The following is a 24,398-nucleotide window of genomic DNA, read 5'->3' as shown; positions in this document are numbered from 1 at the left end:
GAAGCTTTCCTGGGCATTTTTGTGCTAAGATTTTGGCTTTCTCAAAACACTCTCATTGTAAACAGATTTTATCATTCTTTGTCTCTCCAGAAAGTCAACAAGCAAAATGCTTTGAGCATTCTCAAAAACTGTTGCCATGACCTTTGCTCATCACTAATCTACTTTTGCTTTGATGGGCCACCTCTACATCTTGGTAGCCATTCCTTTGATTGTGCTTTGTCTTCAGGATCATAAAGCCATAATTCATCTCTTTACAATTCTTTGAAGAAATGCTTTGGGATCTTGATCCCACTTGTTTGCAACATCCATTGAATGCTCTGCTTTTGTCTGCAGCTGATATGAAGTGCAATGGTTTTGGCACCTACCAAATGGAAAATTTGCTCAACTTTAATTTTTCAGTCAGAATTGTGTAAGCTGAACCAATTGAGATGTCTGTAGTGTTGGCTATTATTTTTTCTGTTAATCATTGGCCCTCTTCAATTAAGGCATGAACAAGATTAATTTTTTCCTTAAAAACTGATGCAGATGGTCTGCCACTGCGGGCTTCATCTTCAACATTGTCTCATCCCTTCTTAAAATGAGTTATCCATTTGTACACTACTGATTTCTTTGGGGGATTGACCCCACAGAGTTTTTGTAAAGCATCAAGATTTAGCCATTCTTCCACCCAAGCTTCACCATAAATTTAATGTTCTTGTTTCAATTTTAGCAGAATTCATGTTCCCCTGATGGGGCTCTTTTCAAACTGATGTCTTATCCTTCTTAGTGCCTCAAACTAGATCCTGTTCAGACATTTTATGACAAGTTAGCATAAGTTTATTCTGATGCAAAAAAAACTGAAATCTATGCATAGGTTTTTCAAAGTACACATTTTCCATAAACTTTTTGAAGACCCCTATTATTTCTCTATTTGTTTAACCAACATTTTGCTTCTATGTTTATAAAAGAGATTGGGCTGTAAGTTTTCTTTCTAGTAATGCCCTTCTCATACTTTAGTATCAAGGTTATGCTAGCCTTATAAGATGAGCTGAGGATGGGGAGAATGTTTCTTATTCTCTTTTTTATTCTCTGGAAGAATTTATATAAGATAGGTTTTTGTTTTAATTAAGTTTTGGTTTGAATCAACCAGTGAAACCAGCTAGACTTATAAGTTTTTTTTGTTTTGTTTTGTTTTTTTTGAGACGGAGTCTCGCTCTGTCGCCCAGGCTGGAGTCCAGTGGCGCGATCTCGGCTCACTGCAAGCTCCGCCTCCCGGGTTCACACCATTCTCCTGCCTCAGCCTCCCGAGTAGTTGGGACTACAGGCGCCCACCAGCACGCCTGGCTAATTTTTTTTGTATTTTTAGTAGAGACTGGGTTTCACTGTGTTACCCAGGATGGTCTCGATAGCCTAACCTTGTGATCCGCCTGCCTTGGCCTCCCAAAGTGCTGGGATTACAGGCGTGAGCCACCACAACCGGCCAACCTATAGGGTTTTTTTTTTTTGGAAAGTTTTAAGTCATTAATTCAATTTTAAAATAAATAAGGGATTGTTCACATTTTGTTTCTTCTTGTGCTGTTAGTTTTTGTAAAAGGTATGTTTTCTTGACTTTTTAATTGACTGTATGCACGTAATAAGCATGCAGCATGAGCAATGAGAGTGAGACCCTGTCTCAAAACCAACCAACCAAACAACAACAACAATAAAACTCTATAAGCTCTGTAGTGACGTTTCCTCTTTTATTTCTGATATTGGTTATTTAAGCTTGCTTTCTGTATTTCTTCAGTATTCTCCATGGGGGTTTATAAATTTATTCATCATTTCAAAGAACCAACTTTTACCCTTATTGATCTTCTCTATTGTTTTTTTTGTTTTCTGTTTTACTTGTTGCTGTTATCTTTTTATTTCCTTCCTTATATTTTCTTTAGATTTCTGGGATTTTTTTTTCTTATTTTTGTTTTTTGAGACAGGGTCTCACCATATTGCCCAGGCTGGTCTCCACTTCCTGGGCTCAAGTGATCCTCCTGCCTCGGCCTCCCAAAGTGCTGGGATTACTAAATAGGTGTGAGCCACTGTGCCCAGCCTATTTTATTTAGATTTAAGTTGTTCTTTTCATAACTTTTTATCAAGGATGTTTAGCTTATTGCTTTTCAGCTTTCCTTCTTCTCTAATATATGAATTTGGGGGCCATAAACTTTACTCGTAGAATAGTTTTAATGGTGCACCTCATAAATTTTAAGGAACATTTACTTCAAAATGGGCTCTGATTTCCATTGTGATTTTTTTCTTTGGCCTATGGGTTATTAGAAAGTATATTTCTTAATTTATAAGCATTGTGAATTTTCTAGGTAAATTTTTGTTATTGATTTCTAGTCTAATTTCTTTATGGTTAAATAATTTGTTTTGTATAAATTCAATTCTTTGGAATTTGTGGCAATTTGCTTTCACATATGGTTGAGTTTGATGATGATCTATGCATATTTGAAGCCAGTGTGTATACTCTGATGTTTCAAGGTAGAGTATTGTATGTGCGACTATTAGGTCAAATATGTAAATAGTATTGTTCAAATCTTATATATCCTTATAAATTATCTGATATACCTGAGAGAGATATGTTCAGATTTCTCGTTATGATTTTTAAATTTCTCTCTTTTGTCAGTGTTAATATATAATTTTGAGATATGTTACTAGGTGAATTAAAATGTAGAGGTATTATCTCTTAATAGAGAAGTTAAACTTTTATCATTTTGAAATGCACTTGTCCCTCCATATCCATAGGTTCCACATCTGTGGATTCAATCGTGGATCAAAAATATTTGGGAAAAAATTGCATCTGTACTGAACACATACAGACTTTTTGTCTTGTCATTATTCCCTAAACAATACAGTATGACAACTATTTATATAGCATGTATATCGTATTAGGTATTATAAGTAATCTAGAGATGATTTAAAACACATGGGAATACATTATATGCAAATACTATTCTGTCTTATGTCAGGGACTTGACTATCCATGGATTTTGGTATCCATAGGAGGTCTTGGAATCAATCCCACATGGATACCTTAAGGCCTTCTTTGTCTGATATAAATATAGCTTATATGCTATTGGCACATATTTTCATTTTATATATACTTAAAATCTCCTAATGTATTATTAAACTATCGCTATATTCAGTTAAAAATTTAGGTTTATCCACATGTTTGCCCTTTTCATTGTTCTTTATGCCTTCCTGCATCTTTGAGCTTCCATCTGGGAGCAGAATACACCCTTTAGTATTGTCTTTAGGTTAGACTATTGATACAAATTCTCTACATGAAGTGAAAAATGTTTTTTTTTCCCCCACTTCATTATTGAGGAGTAATTTTACTAGTAGAGAATTTTAGGTTTATAGCTATATTCCTTCAGCACTTTGAAGATAATTCCATTTTATTCTGGCTTCTCTTGATTCTTTCGAGAAGTCAGCTGTCAGTCTAATACTTGCACCTTTGATGTTAATCTGTCTAAAAGAATATTAAAATATTCTTTTAATATTTCCTCTATAACTTTTATTTTTAGCACTTTTTTACTATGTTATGCTTTTCTTTTTCCTTATCTTGGTTTAGGTTTGGAGATCTACTTGAATCTGTGCTTTTGGCCAGTTTTTGCAAAGTCTCAGTCATTATCTTCTTGAATATGCCTCTTTCCCATTCTCTCTTCCCTCTCTTCTGGATACCTTCTATCTATCTAACTTTCTGGACATGCATGAATGGGCCCTGGCAACCTATCTGACCCATCCCCTGCCATACTCTTGTTACTCACTTGCCTCTATCTTGCTGATTTTCTAACATGCCAAGCATGCTTCTTACTCCTAGATTTTTAAAAATATTGCTTCCTTAGCCTGGAACACTGTTTTCAAGATATATCTAAGACTCATTCCCTTACATGATTCAGGTCTCTGCTCAAATGTGGCCTTATCAGAGAGGCTTTCTCTGATATTTATTCAAAATTATTATCCAGACCTCTCCTCTCCCATACTGTTCTCTAACTCTTTACCTGGTTTTATGCTTCTTCATAGCACTTAATACAATATGACACATTATATATCCAACATTTATTTGCTTATTCTTTGTCTCTCTCCATTTGAATAGAAGTTCTGAAGTTCTGTAAGAGGAGAGAGCTTTTTCCCACCCCCTCCTCACAGTTGTATCCCATCCCCTGGAATAGTGCCTGGATTAGAGTAAGTGTTTAATAAATATTTGTAGGAGAATGAATGAATGATTAATAGATAGCAGATATAGGAAGAGTTCTCTATAGGAAGTGAAGAAAGTGGAGAAGGCAGAATAACAAACTAAGCAAGTCTTTTAATCTTTTGAATGTAAAGATTGTATCATTGATCATATTTCTGTTCATCAATGTTACCTAAAATAGCAAAATGAAATATTAATATGTTTGAAGATATAGCTTTCATTAGTTTAAATTAACTATCTCATTTAGTTTAGGCATATGGTCCACAAATTTTTAAGAATATTTAATTTTAATTTAAAAAATTGAGCCTACCAAATAAGATGCATTATTTTCCAGTGACTTAATATGTATATTCAAGACTTCTTCAATTTTTATAGTATAAAATTATTGTGATTGCACATGAAAATTTATTATTTTAGCAAAATATTATGAGTGCTTATAAGTACAAAGGCTAAAACTGATATCCCTACCAACTACAAAAAAATAGGCCAGGCAGCTGGGTACTGCCTAGCCTATTTTTTTGTGGTTGGCAGGGATATCTCTTTATTGTGTAGATATTTAAGGACTCATATAGACCCATCATTTTTTATGGGCAAAAAAACCCAACTCTGGTCTTCTAAATGTCTTTTGTAAATTTCTTTCCCTAAATAAATCATAAGTCCACTCATTATACCTAGACTCACACAATGTGTATTCGTCATAGCTGCTCAAAAGGAATCCACAGTGTAGGTCAGAGCTACTTGATGAGAGAAAGTCTTGACTCTGATAATAATGTTTTTACCTCACTGGCACCCAACAGTATTTTGCCAGATTGCCTGAAGTCAGCATGCCTTCCTGATGGTCATGGACTGTTCTGCTTTTCCAGGAATGTCTCAAAGGGATCCTGCCTGAAAGGAAAGAGGCCATACTGTGATATTTCACTGCTTATAAAGAGACCAAGAATGGCCTCTGTCTTGTTCTTTTAGCTAGCTTCAAACAAACTTAGCCAGCTTAAAAACAGAAATGGAACTGATGAAGTCATCAACCTAGAGCCTCCCGCTACTGCCCATGCATTTTCTAGTCTAGAATGAAGCTAATAATCTCAAGAACTGCTTCCTAGAAAGGTTAAGGAGAAAAGCATGCCCCATCCCACTTCTCCTCCCATTTCCCACTCTTGAAATAGCACTGTTAGCATCTGATGTGAGCCAGAGGAGTATCTGAGGCTGTGCCATATGTCCCTGTTAGAAACACTGAGCTTATAATGACTAAGAAACTCCAGGGGGTTGTCTAAACCACCAAGGTTATAAAGGGCACAGCATCATCACAGCTGAACTAAAATTTAATATGATTCTTACTTTACCACCCATGGTGACCTAAGAAGGTGGTATGGTGGACAAACTCTAAATAGAGGGCTAACTTATGGCTCACTAAGAAGCTAAATATGCTGTTTTCATGGTAGAATAGGGAGGAAGAAACTGGTAAATATTTCTAAATGTCATGTGTTTACACATGAATCTATTCACTTCTTTATTTTTAAAATTCTTCTGAGAAGTACTTTCGAAGTAATCCCTAAATTTAAAGTATTTATAACAACAATTTTACATATTCTCACCAGTTTAGAGCATTACCCAGAAGGAATTGTGACTCCATGGTCCAGGGGATTAGAGTTAGTCATTAGGGGTGGGAATTTCCTCTCAGAATGAAGTTAGAGCACTGTAACCATCTTATGTGACCAAGTAGATGTTTGAGAAAGATCTGGAATTATTGTAATGAAGGTGAGTAGCACTGAGAATGCCCATAGAGCCTGTAGCTTAGATGGGGGTGGGTGTCACCATGATCTTAGTGTTGCACTTTTTGGAAACTAAGTTTAGGTGAGGAATGAAGTCACAATCCCCTAAGAAGGGAATAATGAATAAACTAGTCATCAGCTTATTACTTTAGAGTAGAAAACAGACCTCATGCAGGAATCATTCTGCATATGTGGTGAAGCCTTCTTGGTGAGCAGACAAACAAACAAGAAAATTCACTTTTTCTAAAAAAAAAAGCACATCAGACCTTTGTAGTCTGGAGAACTCATTCTTCTCTATTTTAGAGATGTTTCTTTTTCTAATAACTGGGAAGGGCTGTCTCTAACCAGAGCTCCTGTACCACCCCTAAAGATATCAATACTTTCTCATTCTCCAACTTTTAGTTTTCCCATGTCTATTGGTCCTCAAAACTTTGTCTTTGCAGCACTCCCTGCCTCATCATACTGTGACAAGTTGAATTCCTAAGACTGAGGCTCGTATTACAAAGGATGCAATTTAGATGAGCAACTCCCTGGTGAGATGAGTGGCTCTCTGGCAAACGGGGTGGGGAACATAGAGAACTAAGAGTCAGGAAACTTGGGGCCTATATCTAGGGCATCTGTTACCTAACATTCTGACCCAGACTATGTTTTTCTTGCTTCAGTGGCTTAGGCTGCAAAATAAGGTCCCTTTTACCTTTGACACATAATCCAGATCTTGTACTTTACTTTAGTAATTTTAGAAAGAAGACATTTAGGCCGAGGAGATGAATCTCTGTTCTCATTGAGGTAATAAGGTTTTGTACCATTTTATTTTTCTTGGTAAAGTCTTTGCTTATAATCTGGCAGCCTTTATTTGTATTCCTTTTTCTTCCTTTGGCTGGCTGGAGAGCAAGTGCCATTGACATGGCCCAAAGAGTATCTTCTTTTCAGCCTTGGAGCAAGGAGTCTCAGAGTAGAGCACCCCTACTCCCTCCCCAAATGCCTGTGAATGACAAGGCAGGAAAAACATTTTTTAATTAAGTCAATTCAGTTGTTACAAGTTGAATTAATCTCTAATTTAGGGATATCATGGGAAACTATTTATAATATATGCCAGCTGACCCTTATCCAAATTTCCATGGAAATAGCAATGTTATAACACAGGGTGTTCTTGGACTGCTCTAAAAATTCCAGCTGGTTTAAGTATGATACTGAACAAAAAATGAAGCCTTCTACTAACAAATGTGTTGAAGTATGCACTCAGGTGCTCAGGAGGTATAGGCTTAGCTTGAAAAAATTCAAAGCATGATACCCTGGGCTTTCCCTCAAACCTCTTTAATTAAGACCTCTGATATTGTTGTGTTGTTTCTATCTGAAGTCAAATGGGAATTGCAGAAAGTTTTGCAGTTTGTTTTTTTTTTTCTCCTCCATGAGGTAGAGATTCGTCTATGCCAGGAGAAGTGAAGATAGTCATGTCTTTCTCTTGAATGATGTAATAAAGTTTTGCAAGGGATAAGCCATGTTTCACCTGTATCAGATTTATTTATCAAATGTGTTGCCATTAAGAGTATGAAAATATTTCAGCTGAGGCCGGGTGCAGTGGCTCACGCCTGTAATCCCAGCACTTTGGGAGGCCAAGGCAGGTGGATCACCTGAGGTCAGGAGTTCCAGACCAGCCTGGCCAACGTGTTGAAACCCTGCCTCTACTAAAAATATAAAAATTAGCTGGGCGTGGTGGCAGCCACCTATAATCCCATCTACTCCGGAGGCTAAGGCAGGGAGAATTACTTGAACCCAGGAGGCGGAGGTTGCAGTGAGCCAAGATCACGCCATTGCACTCCAGCCTAGGTGACACAGCAAGACACTGTATCAAAAAAGAAAAAAATTCAGCTGAAATAATAGCATATGGGAGAAATTAGCCATGGATTTATAATACGCCTAGTAAAAGTGCAGACGCCATGACTATATTGCATGCTTGGTGAAAGTAATGGCAGGTTTGCTATATTCAAAACATTTGAATTAATCTGTTCAAACCATGCACAGCATTACAGAAATGACATTCCAGCACAGTGACTGCAGTCTGCAGCATTTGCAGTTTTGTCATCTAGACAACGTCAAACAAGATGCAAACAACCAGGCTTGGTAGATAGAATACCCTTTGAGAACTGAGTAATCCTGAGATGACTTTGCTCATCATTGATGTCCTGTGACATCAACTGAAGGCTTGTCTTGCCCATTTCACCTTGTCATTGTGGTTATTGGTTTTCTCCATTAAAATGGAAAATTGGATTATATTTAGCAGAATGAACATATATTTGATGCTTTAGGTAAAATATATACAGTCATATGCCACATAATGACTTGATGTTTTAGGTAAAATATGTACAGTCATATGCCACATAATTCAACATTTTGATCAACGATGAACTGCATATATAACAGTGGTCCCATAAGATTAAAATTAATATTTTTACTCTACCTTTTTTATGTTTAGATACACAAATGTCATTGTGTTACAGTTGCCTACACTATTCAGTAACATGGCATAGTATACTCCATTGCACTCCATGTGCGCCATTGCACTCCAGCCTAGGCGACAGCCCAGGTTTGTAGCCTAGGAGCAAATAGGCTATATCACATATCCTAGGTGGGTAGTAAGCTATACTATCTAGATTCATGTAAGTACAGTCTATGATGTTCACGCAACAATGCAATCACCTAATGATGCATTTCTCAGAATGTGTCCCAGTCATTAAATGATGCATGACCGTATGTATAATGTGAAGTTAGCACCCTTTAGCAAACTCCTGAATCATTAATTTGCAACCCTTTGGTTACATCTTTTCTTACCATTATAAGAATTTGCTTAATATGAATTTGTGGATTAAAGTCATTTAAAGTGCTGTCTATATTAGGGAGATTAGCCCTTTGTCTGTGATATGAGATGACAATATTTTTTCCCCAGTTTGACATTTTTCGTTTGAAAAATTTTTTTTGTCATGTAGATTTAAACTTTTTTTCCGGTACAATAACGCATTTAACATTGGGGATACATTCTGAGAAATGCATCATTAGGCAATTTCTTTGTTGTGCAAATATTGTAGGGTAGACTTACACAAACCTAGATGGTAGAGCCTACTACACACCTAGGATGTGTGGTATAGCCTATTGCTCCTATTTTACAGACCTATATGGCACGTTATTGTACTTAATACTGTAAGCAATGTCAACACAATGGTAAGTATTTGTGTACCTAAACATAGAAAAGGCACAGTGAAAATATGGTATTATAATCCTATGGGACCATTGTCACATACACAGTCCATCTTTTTTATTTATTTATTTATTTTTTTGAGATGGAGTCTTGCTCTGTTGCCCAGGCTGGAGCGTAGTGGCGCAATCTCAGCTCATTGCGACCTCTGCCTCCCAGGTTCAAGCGATTCTCCTGCCTCAGCCTCCTGAGTAATCCCCGCAATCTCAGCTGACTGCAACCTCTGCCTCCCTGGTTCAAGTGATTCTCCTGCCTCAGCCTCCCAAGTACCTGGGATTACAGATGCACGCCACCACGCCTGGCTAATTTGTGTATTTTTTTTTTTTAGTAGAGATGGGTTTTACCATGTTGGCCAGGCTTGTCTCAAACTCCTGGCGTCAAGTGATCCGCCTGCCTTGGCCTTCCAAAGTGCTGGAATTACTGGCAGGCCCATAGTCCATCATTGATGGAAACACTGTTATGCTGTGTGCGTGACTATAGTTGTTGTTGTTGTGTTTTTTTAATCCACAGCTGACCTGAAAGTCTTTTATGTCTCCAGATTTTAACAGAAAGCCTTCCCCACTGAGTTAGTAGGGATAGTTTCCTTTGTTTTCTTCTAGTATTTTAATTATTTCATTTTTAAAATTTAAATCTTTACTCCTTTAGAATTTACCTGGTATATAGTATGAGGCATGAATTCAACTTAATTTTATTAAAAACACCTCTCCAGTTTTCTCAAGACAATTGGAGTTGTTCATCTTTTCCTCATTGATTTAACTTATGTATTTATGTATGTATGTATTTATTTATTTAGAGATGGGGCCTCACTCTGTCACCCAGGCTGGAGTGCAGTGGTGCAATCTCAGTTCACTGCAACCTCCGCGTCCTGGGTTCAAGCAATTCTCACGCCTCAGCCTCCTGAGTAGCTGGGCTTATAGGTGTGCACCACCACACCCGGCTAATTTTTATATTTTTAGTAGAGATGCGGTTTCACCATGTTGGCCAGGCTTGTCTCGAACTCCTGACCTCAAGTGATCTGCCTGCCTCAGCCTCCCATAGTGCTGGGATTACAGGCATGAGCCACTGTGCCTGGCTTAGATACCCTATATATCATACACCAAATTCTGTATGCATTGAGATCTATTTCTGAATTTCCTGTTCTGTTTTCTTGATTTGTCTATTCCTGTGTCAGGAATACACTTTCAACTATTGTAGCTTTATATTATTTTATGATAAATGCTAGGAATTGTCCCCCTCATTTTATTCTTTTTAGAGATTTCCTTGAAATCCTTTATTTTTTCTGTATAATTTTCATTTTTGAATTGACACATAATAATTGTACATATTAATGGAGTACATAGTGATGTTTCAATATATACAATGCTTAGTGATCAGATCAGGATAATTAGCATATCTATAATCTCAAACATTTATATTTTCTTTGTATTGGAAAAATTCAATACCCTCTCTTCTAGCTATTTGAAAATATATAATATTGTTAACTATAGTCACCCTATAGTGCTATAAAACAGAACTTACTCTTGCTGTACAGCTGTAATTTTGTGTCCTTTAACATATCTCACCATCTTCCCCTTCCCCCATCTCCCTATCCTCTAGTAACTTCTTTTCTACTTTTTACTTCTATGAGATTGACTTTTTTTAGCTCGTGCATATGAATGAGAATATAAGGTGTTTAACTTTCTGTTCCTGCCTCATTTCACTTAACATAATGTTCTTCAGTCCCATCCATGTTGCAGGAATCACAGGAATTCATTCTTTTTTATGGCTGAATTGTGTTCCATTGTGTATATATACCACATTTCCTTGACTCATTTATCTATTGTTGGACACAAGTTGATTCCGTATCTTAGCTACTTTGAATGGTGCAGCAATAAACATGGGGGTGCAGCTATCTCTTCAATGTACTGATTTCCTTTCCTTTGGATAAATGCTGAGTAGTGGGATTGTTGGATCATATGGCAGTTCTATTTGCAGTTTTTTGAGGAATCTCTATATTGTTCTCCATAGTGGTTTTGTTGGTTTACATTCCCACCAACAGTGTATAAGTGTTTCCTTTTCTCTGCATCCTTGTTTTTTGTCTTTTTGATAATAGCTATCCTAACTGGGGTAAGATGCTATCTCACTGTGATTTTGATTGGCATTTCCTTCAATGATTAGTGATGTTGAGCTTTTTTTTCCATGTATTTTATGGACAAATGTATGTCTCTTTTGAGAAATATCTATTCAGATCATTTGCCCATTTTTTAATCAGATTTCTTTTTGCTGTTGCGATGTTTGATTTCTGCATATTAATTCCCTATTGGATGAATAGTTTGCATGTATTTTCTCCATTCTACAGGTTGCCTTTTCACTCTGTTGTTTCTTTTGCTGTGCAGAAGCTTTTCAGCTGGATATAATCTGTTTATTTTTGCTTTTGTTGCCTGTGCTTTTGAGGTCTTATTCATAAAATCTTGCCCCAGACCAATGTCCTGGAACTTTTCTCCTATGTTTTTGTCTAGGGGTTTTATAGTTTTAGGTATTACATTTCGGTCTTTAATCCACTTGAAGTTGATTTTTATGTAGAGTGAGAGATGGTAGTCTAGTTTCATTCTTCTGCATGTGGCTATTTAGTTTTCCCAGCACCATTTTTGAAAAGATTGTTCTTTCCCCCAGTTAATGTTCTTGGCATCTTTGTCAAAAATGGGTTGCCTGTAGATAAATGGATTAATTTCTGGGTTCTCTATTCTGTTCTACTGATCTGTGTGTTATTTTTTAATGTGTACTTTAGAATTTGTCTGTCTCATTCTCCCCCGACCCCTACCCTTCTCCAATTTTTGGCCTTGTTACTGTAATTATAATTAATTGCTATATTAGCTTAGGGAGAACAACTTTATAAGGTTGAGTCTTCCTATCTAACTTGGTATGTCTTTGCTTTTGTACAAGTCTTTGTGTCTTCAGGAATGCCTTAAAATTTTATTAGTAAATATGGCACATTTCTAAAGCTTTTTCTTAAGTATTTCATCTTTTGCTGTTGCTATTGTAAATAGTCTTCCCCCATTTCATCTTCCAACTTTCTGTGTTTGTAATCTAAAATCTATTGATATATATAATAATTCTCTATCCTGCTGCCTTACTAAGTTTTCTTGTTTACTTTTTCAATTGAATGTCATAGGGTTTTCTATATTCATCACAAATTGTAGTAGTTTTATGTTCTCTAAATTTGTATACCTCTAGTTTCTTTCTCTTAGTAATTGTATTGTCTAATATCTAATATCTAGGATGTTAAGTAATGGTGGTGACAAATGAGCATCCTTCTTTGTTCCTGAATTGAGTGGGAATACCTCTACCTCTAGTGTTGTCCTGCTAAGCATAATGGTTACTTTGGGATCAAGGTATATTTCATCAAGTTAAGAGGGTATCCACTGATTTCTACCATTGACTTCAACATATTTCTAAATCATAGTAAAGCCCCAGAGCTATGTACCTGCACCATGATAGGATAAAAGCTCTAAAAGGAAGGAAACTTAGGACTCTCTCGTCTACCTTCCTCCCATCATGAGTAATAAATTCCAAGCACAGGAAGATTGTAACTACTCCCTGCCCCAAAGTCCTAAAATTAGATTCGAAGACAATTTGGAACACTGTCTCTTAGGTCTTATACCAGCGTTTGTTGGGATATGTTAGGCTAACACTATTTCTCTATAACATTATTTCTCTTTCCTTGTGCTCTCTCCTTGAGATTTTCCCATTTTATCCTTCTCTTCTCATCCTACTTCTGGGACTTCACATGTATTGCTTGGCTGTGCATTCTTCCTCCAGCCTGCCATTGCTGACAAGCCAAGCTAATCGTAGGAGATTTCTAGACAGTGACATAATCCCTTCCCCACCCAAAAAGACTTTTTGCTGTTTGCTCTTCCTGGACAAAGTACATTGTCTTCCAAATGCTGTTGATTACATCTGGAATTAAAGCAGAAAGCTCGTTGGAGCTGCTGAACACCTCAAAATATACTTCAGTCTTGACAGTGCCTTTAGCAAGGTGATTTTAGCCAACAGTGAAAGTATCATAGGCACTATTGTATCTTATATTCATTTGTAGGTGGTATTCAGATTTCAAAAGAAATTGTCATAATATTTATAATATTTAAATGGAAAACATAAACAATTACATATTAGTGCTGTACTTCTGATTTTAGATTCACCTGTGTCATAACTTTAATTAACATCAAAATTAGTAAATGTTTCATATGCTAAGAAAACTTATATGCAAATGGAAAAAATCTAAGCCAATTATTATTTTCATAATGTTCTACTGTGAAACAAAAGAGTATTTCTGTCCATATGTAGTTATCAGACTCTGGAGTCAGATAGACTTGGGTTAGAATTCTGGATTTACCACCACCTGGCTGGGTGACTGGACACAAGTAACATATTCTCAAGTGAGTCTCACGTTCCTCAGCTGCAGAATGGGGACAGAAATACTTTGTACAGTTATATGAGAATTAAGAATGCACACAAAGTGCTTAGCCAGTGGCTACCATGCCCTAAGACTTTAATAAATGATAACTATTACCATAGCCTATTGTTAATGGCTATAATAAAGCCTGTTGTTTTTAACTTTTATTAACTTAGATATTAAAGAATAAATGTTGCAGTTTGACTCAGTGTGGAACTATAATTGCAAAGCAACTCATTTATCCACACAGCCTCCTTTCTGAGAGTTAGAACTAATGTACTTAGAAGGATTTGACTGAAGTTCTGCTCTGGATTTTCTTAGGAATTATTTGGGCAACCATGTCTGTTAACACTTACCCAGAACCGCAAGGCTGAAAGTATGTTATTGTTTGATTAGGTTTTCATTAGCCAATTATTATTTATTGACCATATGATAGGTGGAATAGAAAACTATCACAAAAGACATACGATTCCTACGCTACACATTTAGAACTAAAAACAGATGGGCATCTTTGATTTACATGCTCATCAAGTAATTTTAAAGGGTCCACTTTGTGCTAGATATAATACCATGCCCTAGGGATACATAGATGAAAAGATAGCCCCCTACTCTGAAGAAACTTACAGTCTAGTATGGTGTCTAGAATGGAACTTAGAAGCCACTTCTTATAGGAAGCCTTCCCTAAACTTCAGGTAGGGAAAATGTCCCTCTTATGTGGTCCCATAGCCACCATGCTTACAATTAAGTTTGGCATTTGTCACACTGTAGATTGTCTGTCTCCTATGCTAGACTGTAGGCTGCTGGATAACAGGGATTATGTCTTACTCATCACAGAAGAAAAGAAGATAACTAAAACATAATCTTGGCCCTTGAAGAACTTAAAATTGAGTGACAAATGTAAACTACTAACACATGTAAACAACTAAGCTCAATATACATTTTTATGAATTATAAATTCTACAGAGTATATGCTACAAGAGGTAGGAGGTTTTGGAAAGGTGATTTAGAGGATATGGCATTTCAGTTTAGAAGGAATGGTGCAATTTCCATGGCTGAGGTGGGCAAATGAATCCAAGGTTAGGGAACATCATGAGCAAAGGCACAGAATCGGGACTGTACATGGGCTACTTAAGGAATAGTAAGGAGTTCCATGTGAGTGGACTCTGGTAAGAATGTTAGGTAGGGGATTGGTTGTAGCTGATCTTGGATGCAATAGTAGGGTGTTTGGATTTTCTTCTGCAGGCAGTGGTGCATTGACAAGGATATTTGAGCAAAAGGGACATGATTACTTTGTCAATAGTGTAAATGATGGGAAAAGAGAGATAATATTCAGGAAGGGGACTCCTGGGACTTCTGATAATGTAGACAAGAGATATTAAGGTGAGAATAGATATGGAAAGGGAACAATTCTGGAAGCATTGTGCAAATTGACTTGTCAGACTCTAATTTGGAATAAGGGAGATTCCAATTTAAGAGTCCTTATTTCCTGCCTCGGCGGAGCTCGCAGTGAGCCAAGATTGCGCCACTGCACACCAGCCTGGGCGACAGAGTGAGACTCCGTCTCAAAAAAAAGAATCCTTATTTCAAAGGTGATGGCTCTAGTTTACATTCTCTGTCATTTACATGCTCTGGCCATGGCATGGGTAAAGTCACTCAGAAAGCGTTTAAAGAAAAGCCAGAGGGAGGTCACAGAACCATGTGGAAAACTTATATTTAAGGCGTAGGTAAATCTTCAGATTTAGAAGAGATTATGTTTCAAAACTTACTAAAAAGACAAAAATGGGCTGGGCACAGTGGCTCATGCCTATAATCCCAGCACTCTGAGGCCGAGGCAGGAGGAGTGCTTGAGCCCAGGAGTGCAAGATGAGCCTGGGCAACACAGTGAGACCTTATCACTACCAGAAAAAATAAATTAGCTGGGCATGGTGGCATGTGCCTGTAGTCCCAGCTACTAGGCTGGCTGAGGCAGATCACTTGAGCCCAGGAAGAGTGAGGCTGCAGTGAGCTGTGATTGTACCACTGCACTCCAGCCTTGGCAACAGAGCAAGACCCTGTCTCAAAAAAAAAAAAAAAAAAAAAAAAAAAAAAATCTAACAGACGTAGTTTTCATCCTTTAAGTGGTTTGCTTAAGTTAACATCTGGTTTATGGCAGAGCCCCCAACCCCTGACTTGTAGCTCAGTGCACTCTCTATTTTATGCTCTAGATTTTAGTTTAATGCTAAATGTGAGGATATCACCTACCTTTTCCATCCTCATCTATCTTAGTAAACCAGATTAAATTTGAATTCTGGACCCCTTAAAGTATCTTCTGTCTCAGCCAGGCGCGGTGGCTCATGCTATAATCCCAGCACTTTGGGAGGCCAAGGCGGGCAGATCACAAGGTCAGGAGTTCAAGACCAGCCTGGCCAGCATGCTGAAACCCCGTTTCTACTAAAAATACAGAAGTTAGCTGGGTGTGGTGGCGCGTGCCTGTAATCCCAGCTACTCAGGAGGTTGAGGCAGGAGAATCACTTGAACCTGGGGAGGCAGAGGTTGCAGTGAGCCGAGATCGCACCATTGCACTCCAGCAGAACTCTGTCTCAGGGTGGGTGGGTTGGGGGTGGGGGTTGAAAGTATCTTCTGTCTCATATGTTTATAGCTACCAATAGCAAAGAGAAAATTGTGCCACTGGAAAACAGGGCAAGTCATCTATATGGATGCCACTTAAAATTATGTGATATGAATTCATATAAAAAGCCTAATTAAATCTACCTTATGTTTCAAAGGCAGTAAGTTAATCTTATACATTATTGTTTTCATACTCTTAATGTAAAAGAAAAACTACTTCATTTTCAAATGGTAAATTATTATCCCCCAAATACATTGCTGTATACAGAAGTGGAAAGATTTTGCTCAAATAAGCCAAAGCTAATGATTTCATTATAATTCTATAGAAGTTTTTGTTGTTACTAATACTGTAATTGTCTATAGCATATGCCATAGGTATTGTTTGAAATTGTTTTTATCTCTTAATTATCAAATGAAATATACCTCAAAGAGGGAGGCCTGAAAAGACATGAAACTTTGAAATATAGAGCATCTTAAAAAGCAAGTATATGGTGAGGCCAGTCTTCAGAATAGCATCATCCCTGTTGAACAACATAAAAAATATATGGATTTGATGATATATTTGGCTGGAAGATAAAAAATGAACCATCATGAGCCATTATGAAAGAAGTGTTTATAACTGAAAAACTCTGATAAAGGTCAGTTGACAAAATGAGTGGAGCACTGTAAATACTAAGAGTTGATGGCCCATGCCTAGACAATTCAGTGTTTCTATTCTTAGAAAATGGATTTTAGCCATTTGAATGCGGCCTAGTAAATGATCCTATTACAATTTTCACATATCAATTCATGGTTTACCCAAAAAGATCTGCAGCATACTTTTAAATTGGCCTTTTTCTGGCAGAGAGGTTCAGAAAAATAATGTGTTTTTTGTTTTGAATTTATTTACTTACTTTGGGTTTCTTTTCTCTTAAGCAAAAATATTAAAGTACAATATACATACGGAGAAGTATGTTTTCTAAATGTACAACTCGGTGACGTTTCATAAGTTGAATATACTTACTTATCCAGCACCCAGATTAAGACACAAAACATCACCAGCCCTTCAGAATCTACCATCTCTTACTTCCTTCCAGTCAATAGGTACCTACCACCCCAAAGTTTATTGGGAGACAATTCTCCCATGTGTCTCATGTTTCTGCATATCTTGTGAGCAAAAGCACTGACTGCATGCGTTCAGAATGTCTTTCCAAGGCAGCCTTGGAAGACCATGTCTCCAGAGCAAAGGGCAGGTGTGCTTATAGTCTTGAAAATAGAGATTATGTCTCTTAGAGAGCAAAGAACAGGTTTACTTACTATTCGGTATAATAGAGATGTCTCCCTTCAAAGCCAAAAGGACAGGCATGCTTACTGCCCATTATAAAAGATTCAGATTCCCTATGTTCCCTACAGGAGTTCCTCTCCTGTAACACAATCCACTGTATGTACAGGTGTCACTTGGTTTTATGTTGCCTTGTGGGAATTAGAGCTCAGGGAACCAGTGCAAATACTGACACTCTGACTATTGAGTTGTAAGGTCCTTTGTCTCTGACCTAGCATGTAAGGCTAACTTGTTTGTTAAGCTTGCAAGGAGCATAAATCTCAGACCCATCACTGTCCTTGGTAGTAAGCACTATTCTGACTTCTACCACCTTAGATTAGTTTTACCTGCTGTTACACTTCATACATAAAAGAATTATATAGCATGTACTCTGTCTGGCTTCTTACATCCAACAACATATTTGTGAGATTCATTCATATTATTGCATGTAGGCATAATTCTTTCTTAACAGTATTCCATTGTGTGAACATTTTAAAAAATTGGTTTATTTTTTCCACTATTGATGGACATTAGGGCAGCTCCCAGTGTCAGCTATTAAAATTGTATTGTTATAAATACTTTATGCATGTGTTTGAGTGAATATATGTATATATTTCCATTGGGTATATTCCCAGAACTAGATCAGAGGGTACGCACTGGTACTGCCAAACAACTTTCTTAAGTATTTGTACAAAGCTACTCTCCCATAAACAGTATATGAGCCTTTTGGTATCTCTGTTATTTTCAACCTTTGTTATTTTCCATCGTCTTTGTTTTTTTTTTTTTTTCAGTGACGTGCTTTAATTTTACCATCATCCATTCATAAGGAAAGATGCCACTGGCATAATGGAATTATACCATTGGCATAAGATAAATATGCCAAAGTTCGGGCAGATCACACGGTCAGGAGATTGAGTCCATCCTGGTTAACACGGTGAAACCCCATCTCTACTAAAAATACAAAAAATTAGCCGGGCGTGGTTGTGGACACCTGTAGTCCCAGCTACTCGGGAGGCTGAGGGAGGAGAATGGCGTGAACCCAGGAGGCGGAGCTTGCAGTGAGCCGAGATCGTGCCACTGCACTCCAGCCTGGGCGACAGAGCAAGACTCCGTCTCAAAAAAAAAAAAAAAAGCCAAAGGTATAATTCCAATTTCAGAAAACAATCTCACAAGCACTTCCACTCTTTAGGCTGAGGCAGGTGGATCATGAGGTCAGGAGTTCAAGACCAGCCTGGCCAACATGGTGAAACCCCATCTCTACTAAAAATACAAAAATTAGCCAGGCGTGGTGGCACACGCCTATAATCCCAGCTACTGAGGAGGCTGAGAAAAGAGACATGTCAATTACTAAATTGTTACCAGGACAAGTTATCAAAAAAGACAATGAAAGCCATAAATTTTTTGTAATTTATTTATCCATGAACACAACAGTTTCCAGTCTTCAGCATCAGATAAGACCAAGTTATTCAAATTAAAATGTTAAAGATATGGTTTTAACAGAAACAAGATCAGGCTGAAAACTCATGAATATCCATATCCACATAATGTACAAAAAAGAAAGACTGATATTATTCCAAATGTTTCTATTTGAAAGTAAAAGAAAATCTGTACAGCTGAATCTTCCTAGTAAACAGAAAGAGAAAATATTATAACACAGTACTAATCTTCCACATAAGTAAGGCCACATGCAAACAAGAAAGATAACACCCAAAATTGCAGTGTTTCTTCAAAGAACCCTTCTCTAGGGAACATATTTAACACTCCAACCATCTTCTATTCTTCCATGGGCATACTAAAAAAAAGTATTTTTCTTCCCATCATAACTACTCAACCCAGTGTTAATTCTAGGCCCAATTTTCCCCTGAATCATTTCTGCCTTTTTGTTCAGTTTTCCCTGCCTAGAGCACCCATCACAATCTCTTTAGTTCTTCTATCCACTCTGAACTAGAAATCACCTTTCCTTCCATACAGCTTGTATTCCTTTAAACCCTCTAGGAATTGCTAAAGAGGGGTGAGGGGCTGAGAAGAAAGGAGACTGCGCAATAAGAGGTCTGGCAGTCTATTTTACAGAACAGCCTGCCTCTGCACATTACAAAGAGAGCCAAGAAACTAAAAAGCCTGCTTCTGCAGATGTTTCTGAACTACTACTTTTGTTTTTTTTTAAAGGAAGACAGAAGAGATTTATGAGAGATGAGAGAAAACAAAATGTACACTCACTCTGGCACTTCATTAGGTTCAGGAAGGGAGGCAAATAAAGGTACCTAGATTTTGAATGAATCCACTGGTTGTGGCTGAGAAAGCCTGGTACTTGCCAAGAACACCAACATATTAACCTTGCCATGAGGATACGGTCTGACATGTCTCCTCAACCACTTGTCTAACAGTAGGGTTTCTGAGTGATGAGGGTGGTGGTGGTAAAGAGAGGTCTTTTGGAAGAGGAACAGGTCTTTTGTGTGCTGACAGGAAAGCTGTGTCCACCACGAGTGTTCTGGAGATCCCTGTTTATTAGAAACCAGAGAGTGGAGCTGGCAATGGTCTGGGATATGTTCACTCAGCACGGAGCTGCCCAAGTAGGAGTACTTGGGAATAGCCAGTAGCAGGCAGCAATAGGTGACCAGAGTCTCAGGAAAAGTAATGGAGTCCCATAATTCACACAGACCAAGTTGCCCCCTGCTGTTCTCCCTTGACTTCATTAATGCCCAGCAATTGTCCACAGGCCATGCACCTGTACTGTCAGATGCAGAGCAGGGTGAGCCGAATAGGTGTTTAATCATAGCTAGAAATCCAGGTAGGAGGAGCCAGACCAGAGGTCCTGGGAACAAACAGAGTCCAAACAAAGGTAAATACAGTGTAACCTACAGCATCATTCGCTTCGCTTAGAAGGATGTGACCCATCGGCTGGGAGCAGGTGATGTTAATGCAGAATAGCAAGACGACCAGGTGAAAGGGAGCAGCATAGCCACCAAGGTCTCAATCTTCAGGTTGAGAGCGCCGAAACTTTAAACAGAGGGTACAGGAAAGTCAGAACAAAAAAAGTAAATGGCATACCTAATGCTGTTGCCCAAGCACAGGTCCAGCTGGTACTGGCAAAGGACCTTCTGCAGGAGTAATTCCAAAGGCAAAGGTTAACCAGACTGGAACCCAAAGGGCCTGGGGATCTCCACTGGCTCCCTTATCGGGTGACGTCTAGCTCTATGGGCGTCTTCACCCAACAGGTAGTACTGCAGTGGATTTGACCAGAGGTCCTCTTTAATAATCTGAGCAATCCTGTCGGACTCCGGAAGGCTGTGGTCTGAAAACCAGGTGAAGAAGCTGCAGATGACATGTCGGTTCCTATGAATGAAGGACTGGGGTCCATGGCCCCGGCGCCACATGATTAGAGTGGAAAAAGACACCACTTGGCCGAAGGATCTGACCTCATATACCTTTACAATCAGCTTGTTTCTGAAGTAAGGGTTTCTTTGAAAGAAGAACTTAAACTTGCAGCCTGTCCTAGGGTGTCTGAGCTCCTTCACTTCCAAATTGGTTAAGTAGCTTAACATCTCGGCATCTTGGCCTCTAATCATGGCAGACAGCTGCGGGTGGTGGCGGAAAGCAGTGACCCAGAAGCCCGGGATATTGCAAATAATGTCATTCCTCTGCTCCAGGTAGTATTCATGAATCTGCCCAAACCTGCGCTCCACCTGCAGGAGGGCCCTGTCAGCCTCTGCATTCACGGAGTCCAGTTCCAGCTGGATGGACTCCAGGGGGTTCAGGTGGAGACCCACGTTCAGGGACCCAGGCCCTGCCCCCCTGTTTACCTCATCTATTGCTCTGTTTTCTTCCGCCACGTCCATTTCTTCCCCTCTTGGCTTCTCATCCACTGGGGCTGAGAGCATGGCACACTCCTCAGGCTTCACGTCCTCGGCCTTCCCCTCTGCAATCACTTCAGACTCCGACCTCCCTGCACCACAGGTTTCTAGGGCCTTCTCCCCACCTAGGCCGCGCGTCTCTTCACCCGGAAAGCCATTTTTGAGGCTGCAGTCAGTTGTCAGCGAGTCAGAGGCTGCTTCTAAGCCCTCCGCGGGTGGTGGAGTCACTTCCTGCCCCGCTTTGATGGCTCCATGACTGCGACCCGCATCGACCAAGATGTGGAAAGTATGGCCACTATCTGCGGGATCCTGGGGCGCGACCCCCTCCTCTGGAAGCCGAGGCGGTGGGAACACGACTGGCTCCAAGCGGCCATCAAACATATCTGCCATTACCTGTGTCGCCTTGCTCTTTTCTCGGGACCTCTGGCCCTGGTGCGGGTCTTCCGGGGCATGGTCGAGAGTAGCGGGGCTGTGAGGACTCTCCGGGAGGCTCATGTTGGTAGCGGCCAGGGCAGCAGTGGGTAGAGGCCAGGCCAGTGGTAGGTTCCTCACACAAAATGGCGAGTAAACACCTCGACCATTTGCGCCGCCCACTTTTCAGTCTCGCGACACCCACCCCTCAGTCTCGCGACACCCACCCCTCAGTCTCGTGAGTCTGTGGTGGTGTCCTTACGTCTTTGTTATTTTAGCCATCGTGCTGGATGAGTAGTGATATTACATGGTGGTTTTAATTTGCATTTAGCCAAAGTCTAATCAGCTGAGAACCTTCTCATGTGTTTGTTGGCCACTAGGATATTCTCTCTTGTGCAGTATCCGAGGCTTCTCCCTGTTTCTCTACTGGGCAGACATTCTTTTTCATATGGATTTGTAGGAAGCCTTTGTACATGCTAGATACTAGTCATTCTTCCAGTATTAGGTATTACAAATATTTCCTCCCACTCTGTGGGGTTACTTTTTCTTTTTTGGACTCAGAGTTTCGCTCTCGCCCAGGCTGGAGTACAATGGCGCGATCTCAGCTCACTGAAGCTGCCGCCTCCCAAGTTCAAGCGATTCTCCTGCTTCAGCCTCCCAAGTAGCCGGGATTACAGGTGCCCACCACCATGCCCGGTTTTTTGGTTTGTTTGTTTTGTTTTGTATTTTTAGTCAAGACATGGTTTTGCCATGTTGGCCAGGCTGGTCTTGAACTCCTGGCCTCAGGTGATCCACCCACCTTGGCCTCCCAAAGTGCTGGGATTACAGGCATGAGCAACCGCACCTGGCCTACTTTTTCACCATCTTAATGGTACCTTTTGAAGAACAAAAGTTTTTCATCTTAATATGTGCCGATTTGTCATTTCCCCCTTCACCTTAGTGTTTTTCTGCTCTGTTTAAGAAATCTTATCTCTTACCTGGGCACAGTGCCTGACGCCTGTAATCCTAGCATTTTGAGAGGCGTAGACAGGAGGATCAGTTGAGCCTAGGAGTTGGAGACCAGCCTGGGCAACATAGCAAGACCCCATCTCTACTTTTAAAAAGAAGAAAAAAAGAGGAATCTTATCTCACCAAGATTGTTCAAATTTATATATGCCATCCATCTGGAATTGATTTTTATGAGTGGGGTCACAATTTGTTTTTCTCCATATGAATATCTAATTGACCCAGCACTGTTTATTGAAAAGACCATTCTTTCCTTATGCATAGGTTTTTAAATGTTTCCGTCAAAAGTGACATAAATCATTGGCTACAGCTAGTCAGTTGGCCTTGTCTAACTTAATAGCACAGGGAGGAGTAATCTTTTCTTGAGCCTGGAAGGAGGAAACTGGAAATATTGGCAAGTGCTGTATCACTCATCATGAAAAATAATTTGAGAAATATATAAAAGACCAATAGAATTAGGCCAAAGGACATAGAGAAAAGGTAATAATAAACAGGAGAAATTTATGTAAGACAATACAGAGCATCAACCAAAGATTAATAATAAAAGGAGAGAGAAAATAAGCAATATTTGGAAAGAAAATTATAGTCACATTGATGGTTTAAATAAATATAAGACAGAATGTTAGACAGCTTTATGCCAATACATTTTCAAACTTAGATGAAATATATGGCTTCATAGAAATGTATAACTTATCAACACGGACTGAAATGCAATAGAAAATCTAAATAGACCTAGAGACAATAAACAAATGGAATCAGTAGCTTAAAAAAATGTTTCCACAAAAATAGCATGAGATTCAAATGATTTTGAGGCAACTACTACCAAACCTGCAAGGAACACATAATCCATTTTTATATTTATTAAACATTCAACAAATACTTGTATTTATTATACATTCGACAAATGTTTATTGGGTACCTACTGTGTGCCTGGTACTCTTATAGGCCCTCTGGATATAACAGTGAACAGACCAAAGATTTCTTCCCTCCTGGGGTTTACATTTTAGCAGGGGAGAAAGATAATAACAAGAAAACAATATTGCACATTAGAAAGTTATAAGTGCTACGGAAAAAAACAATAGAGCAAGGAGATTGAAACTCCTGGGGGTAGGGAGTGGGGAGCAGATTGTAGTATGAAATAGGGTGGTCAGAGGAAGCCTCATTGAAAATATGAGATTTTGGCAAAGAGTCAAAGAAGTTGAGGGAGTCAGCTAGTAGAAATCCTGGAGGAGAGCATTTCAGTACAAGAAGTGTTAAGCAGAGGCACTTAAGACAGGAGCTTGCCTGGAATGTTCAAGAAATAACAAGGAGGCCAGCATGACTGGAGCAAAGTGAATGAGGGACGCTAGATCAAGTAGGGTCTTGTATGATAGTGTAAGAAATTTGGCTTTTATTCTTAGTGAAATGGGAAATTACTACAGGATTTTGAGCAGAGGACACAAAATCTGACTTAAATTTTGCGTGAATCACTCTGGCTCCTGGGTGAAAAATAATCTGTATGGTGGCAATGGTAGATTTAGGGGGATCTTTTAGGAGGCTGCTGCAGTAACCCAGGTGAAAGATGTT

General features: G+C 38.9%; 2 protein-coding genes across 6 annotated transcripts in view; one reads left to right on the top strand and one right to left on the bottom strand.

Moving 5' to 3' along the window:
* Positions 1-24,398, top strand: part of ACYP2 (acylphosphatase 2) — a 343,289-nt gene that overhangs the window by 274,170 nt on the left and 44,721 nt on the right. The window lies entirely within an intron of this gene.
* On the bottom strand, positions 18,770-22,900 carry TSPYL6 (TSPY like 6). Its single transcript, XM_002812034.6, has one exon. The coding sequence runs from the start codon at positions 21,909-21,911 to the stop codon at positions 20,691-20,693; it is 1,221 nt and encodes a 406-aa protein (XP_002812080.3). The 5' UTR covers positions 21,912-22,900; the 3' UTR covers positions 18,770-20,690.

The sequence above is a fragment of the Pongo abelii genome, chromosome 12 (genome assembly GCF_028885655.2).
Source record: "Pongo abelii isolate AG06213 chromosome 12, NHGRI_mPonAbe1-v2.0_pri, whole genome shotgun sequence".
In the NCBI taxonomy this organism is placed as follows: domain Eukaryota; kingdom Metazoa; phylum Chordata; class Mammalia; order Primates; family Hominidae; genus Pongo; species Pongo abelii.
This window is presented reverse-complemented; position numbering and strand designations above follow the sequence as displayed.

Coding starts and splice junctions, on each gene's coding strand:
- TSPYL6 (XM_002812034.6), bottom strand. CDS start 21,911: ATGAGCCTCCCGGAGAGTCCTCACAGCCCCGCTACTCTCGACCATGCC.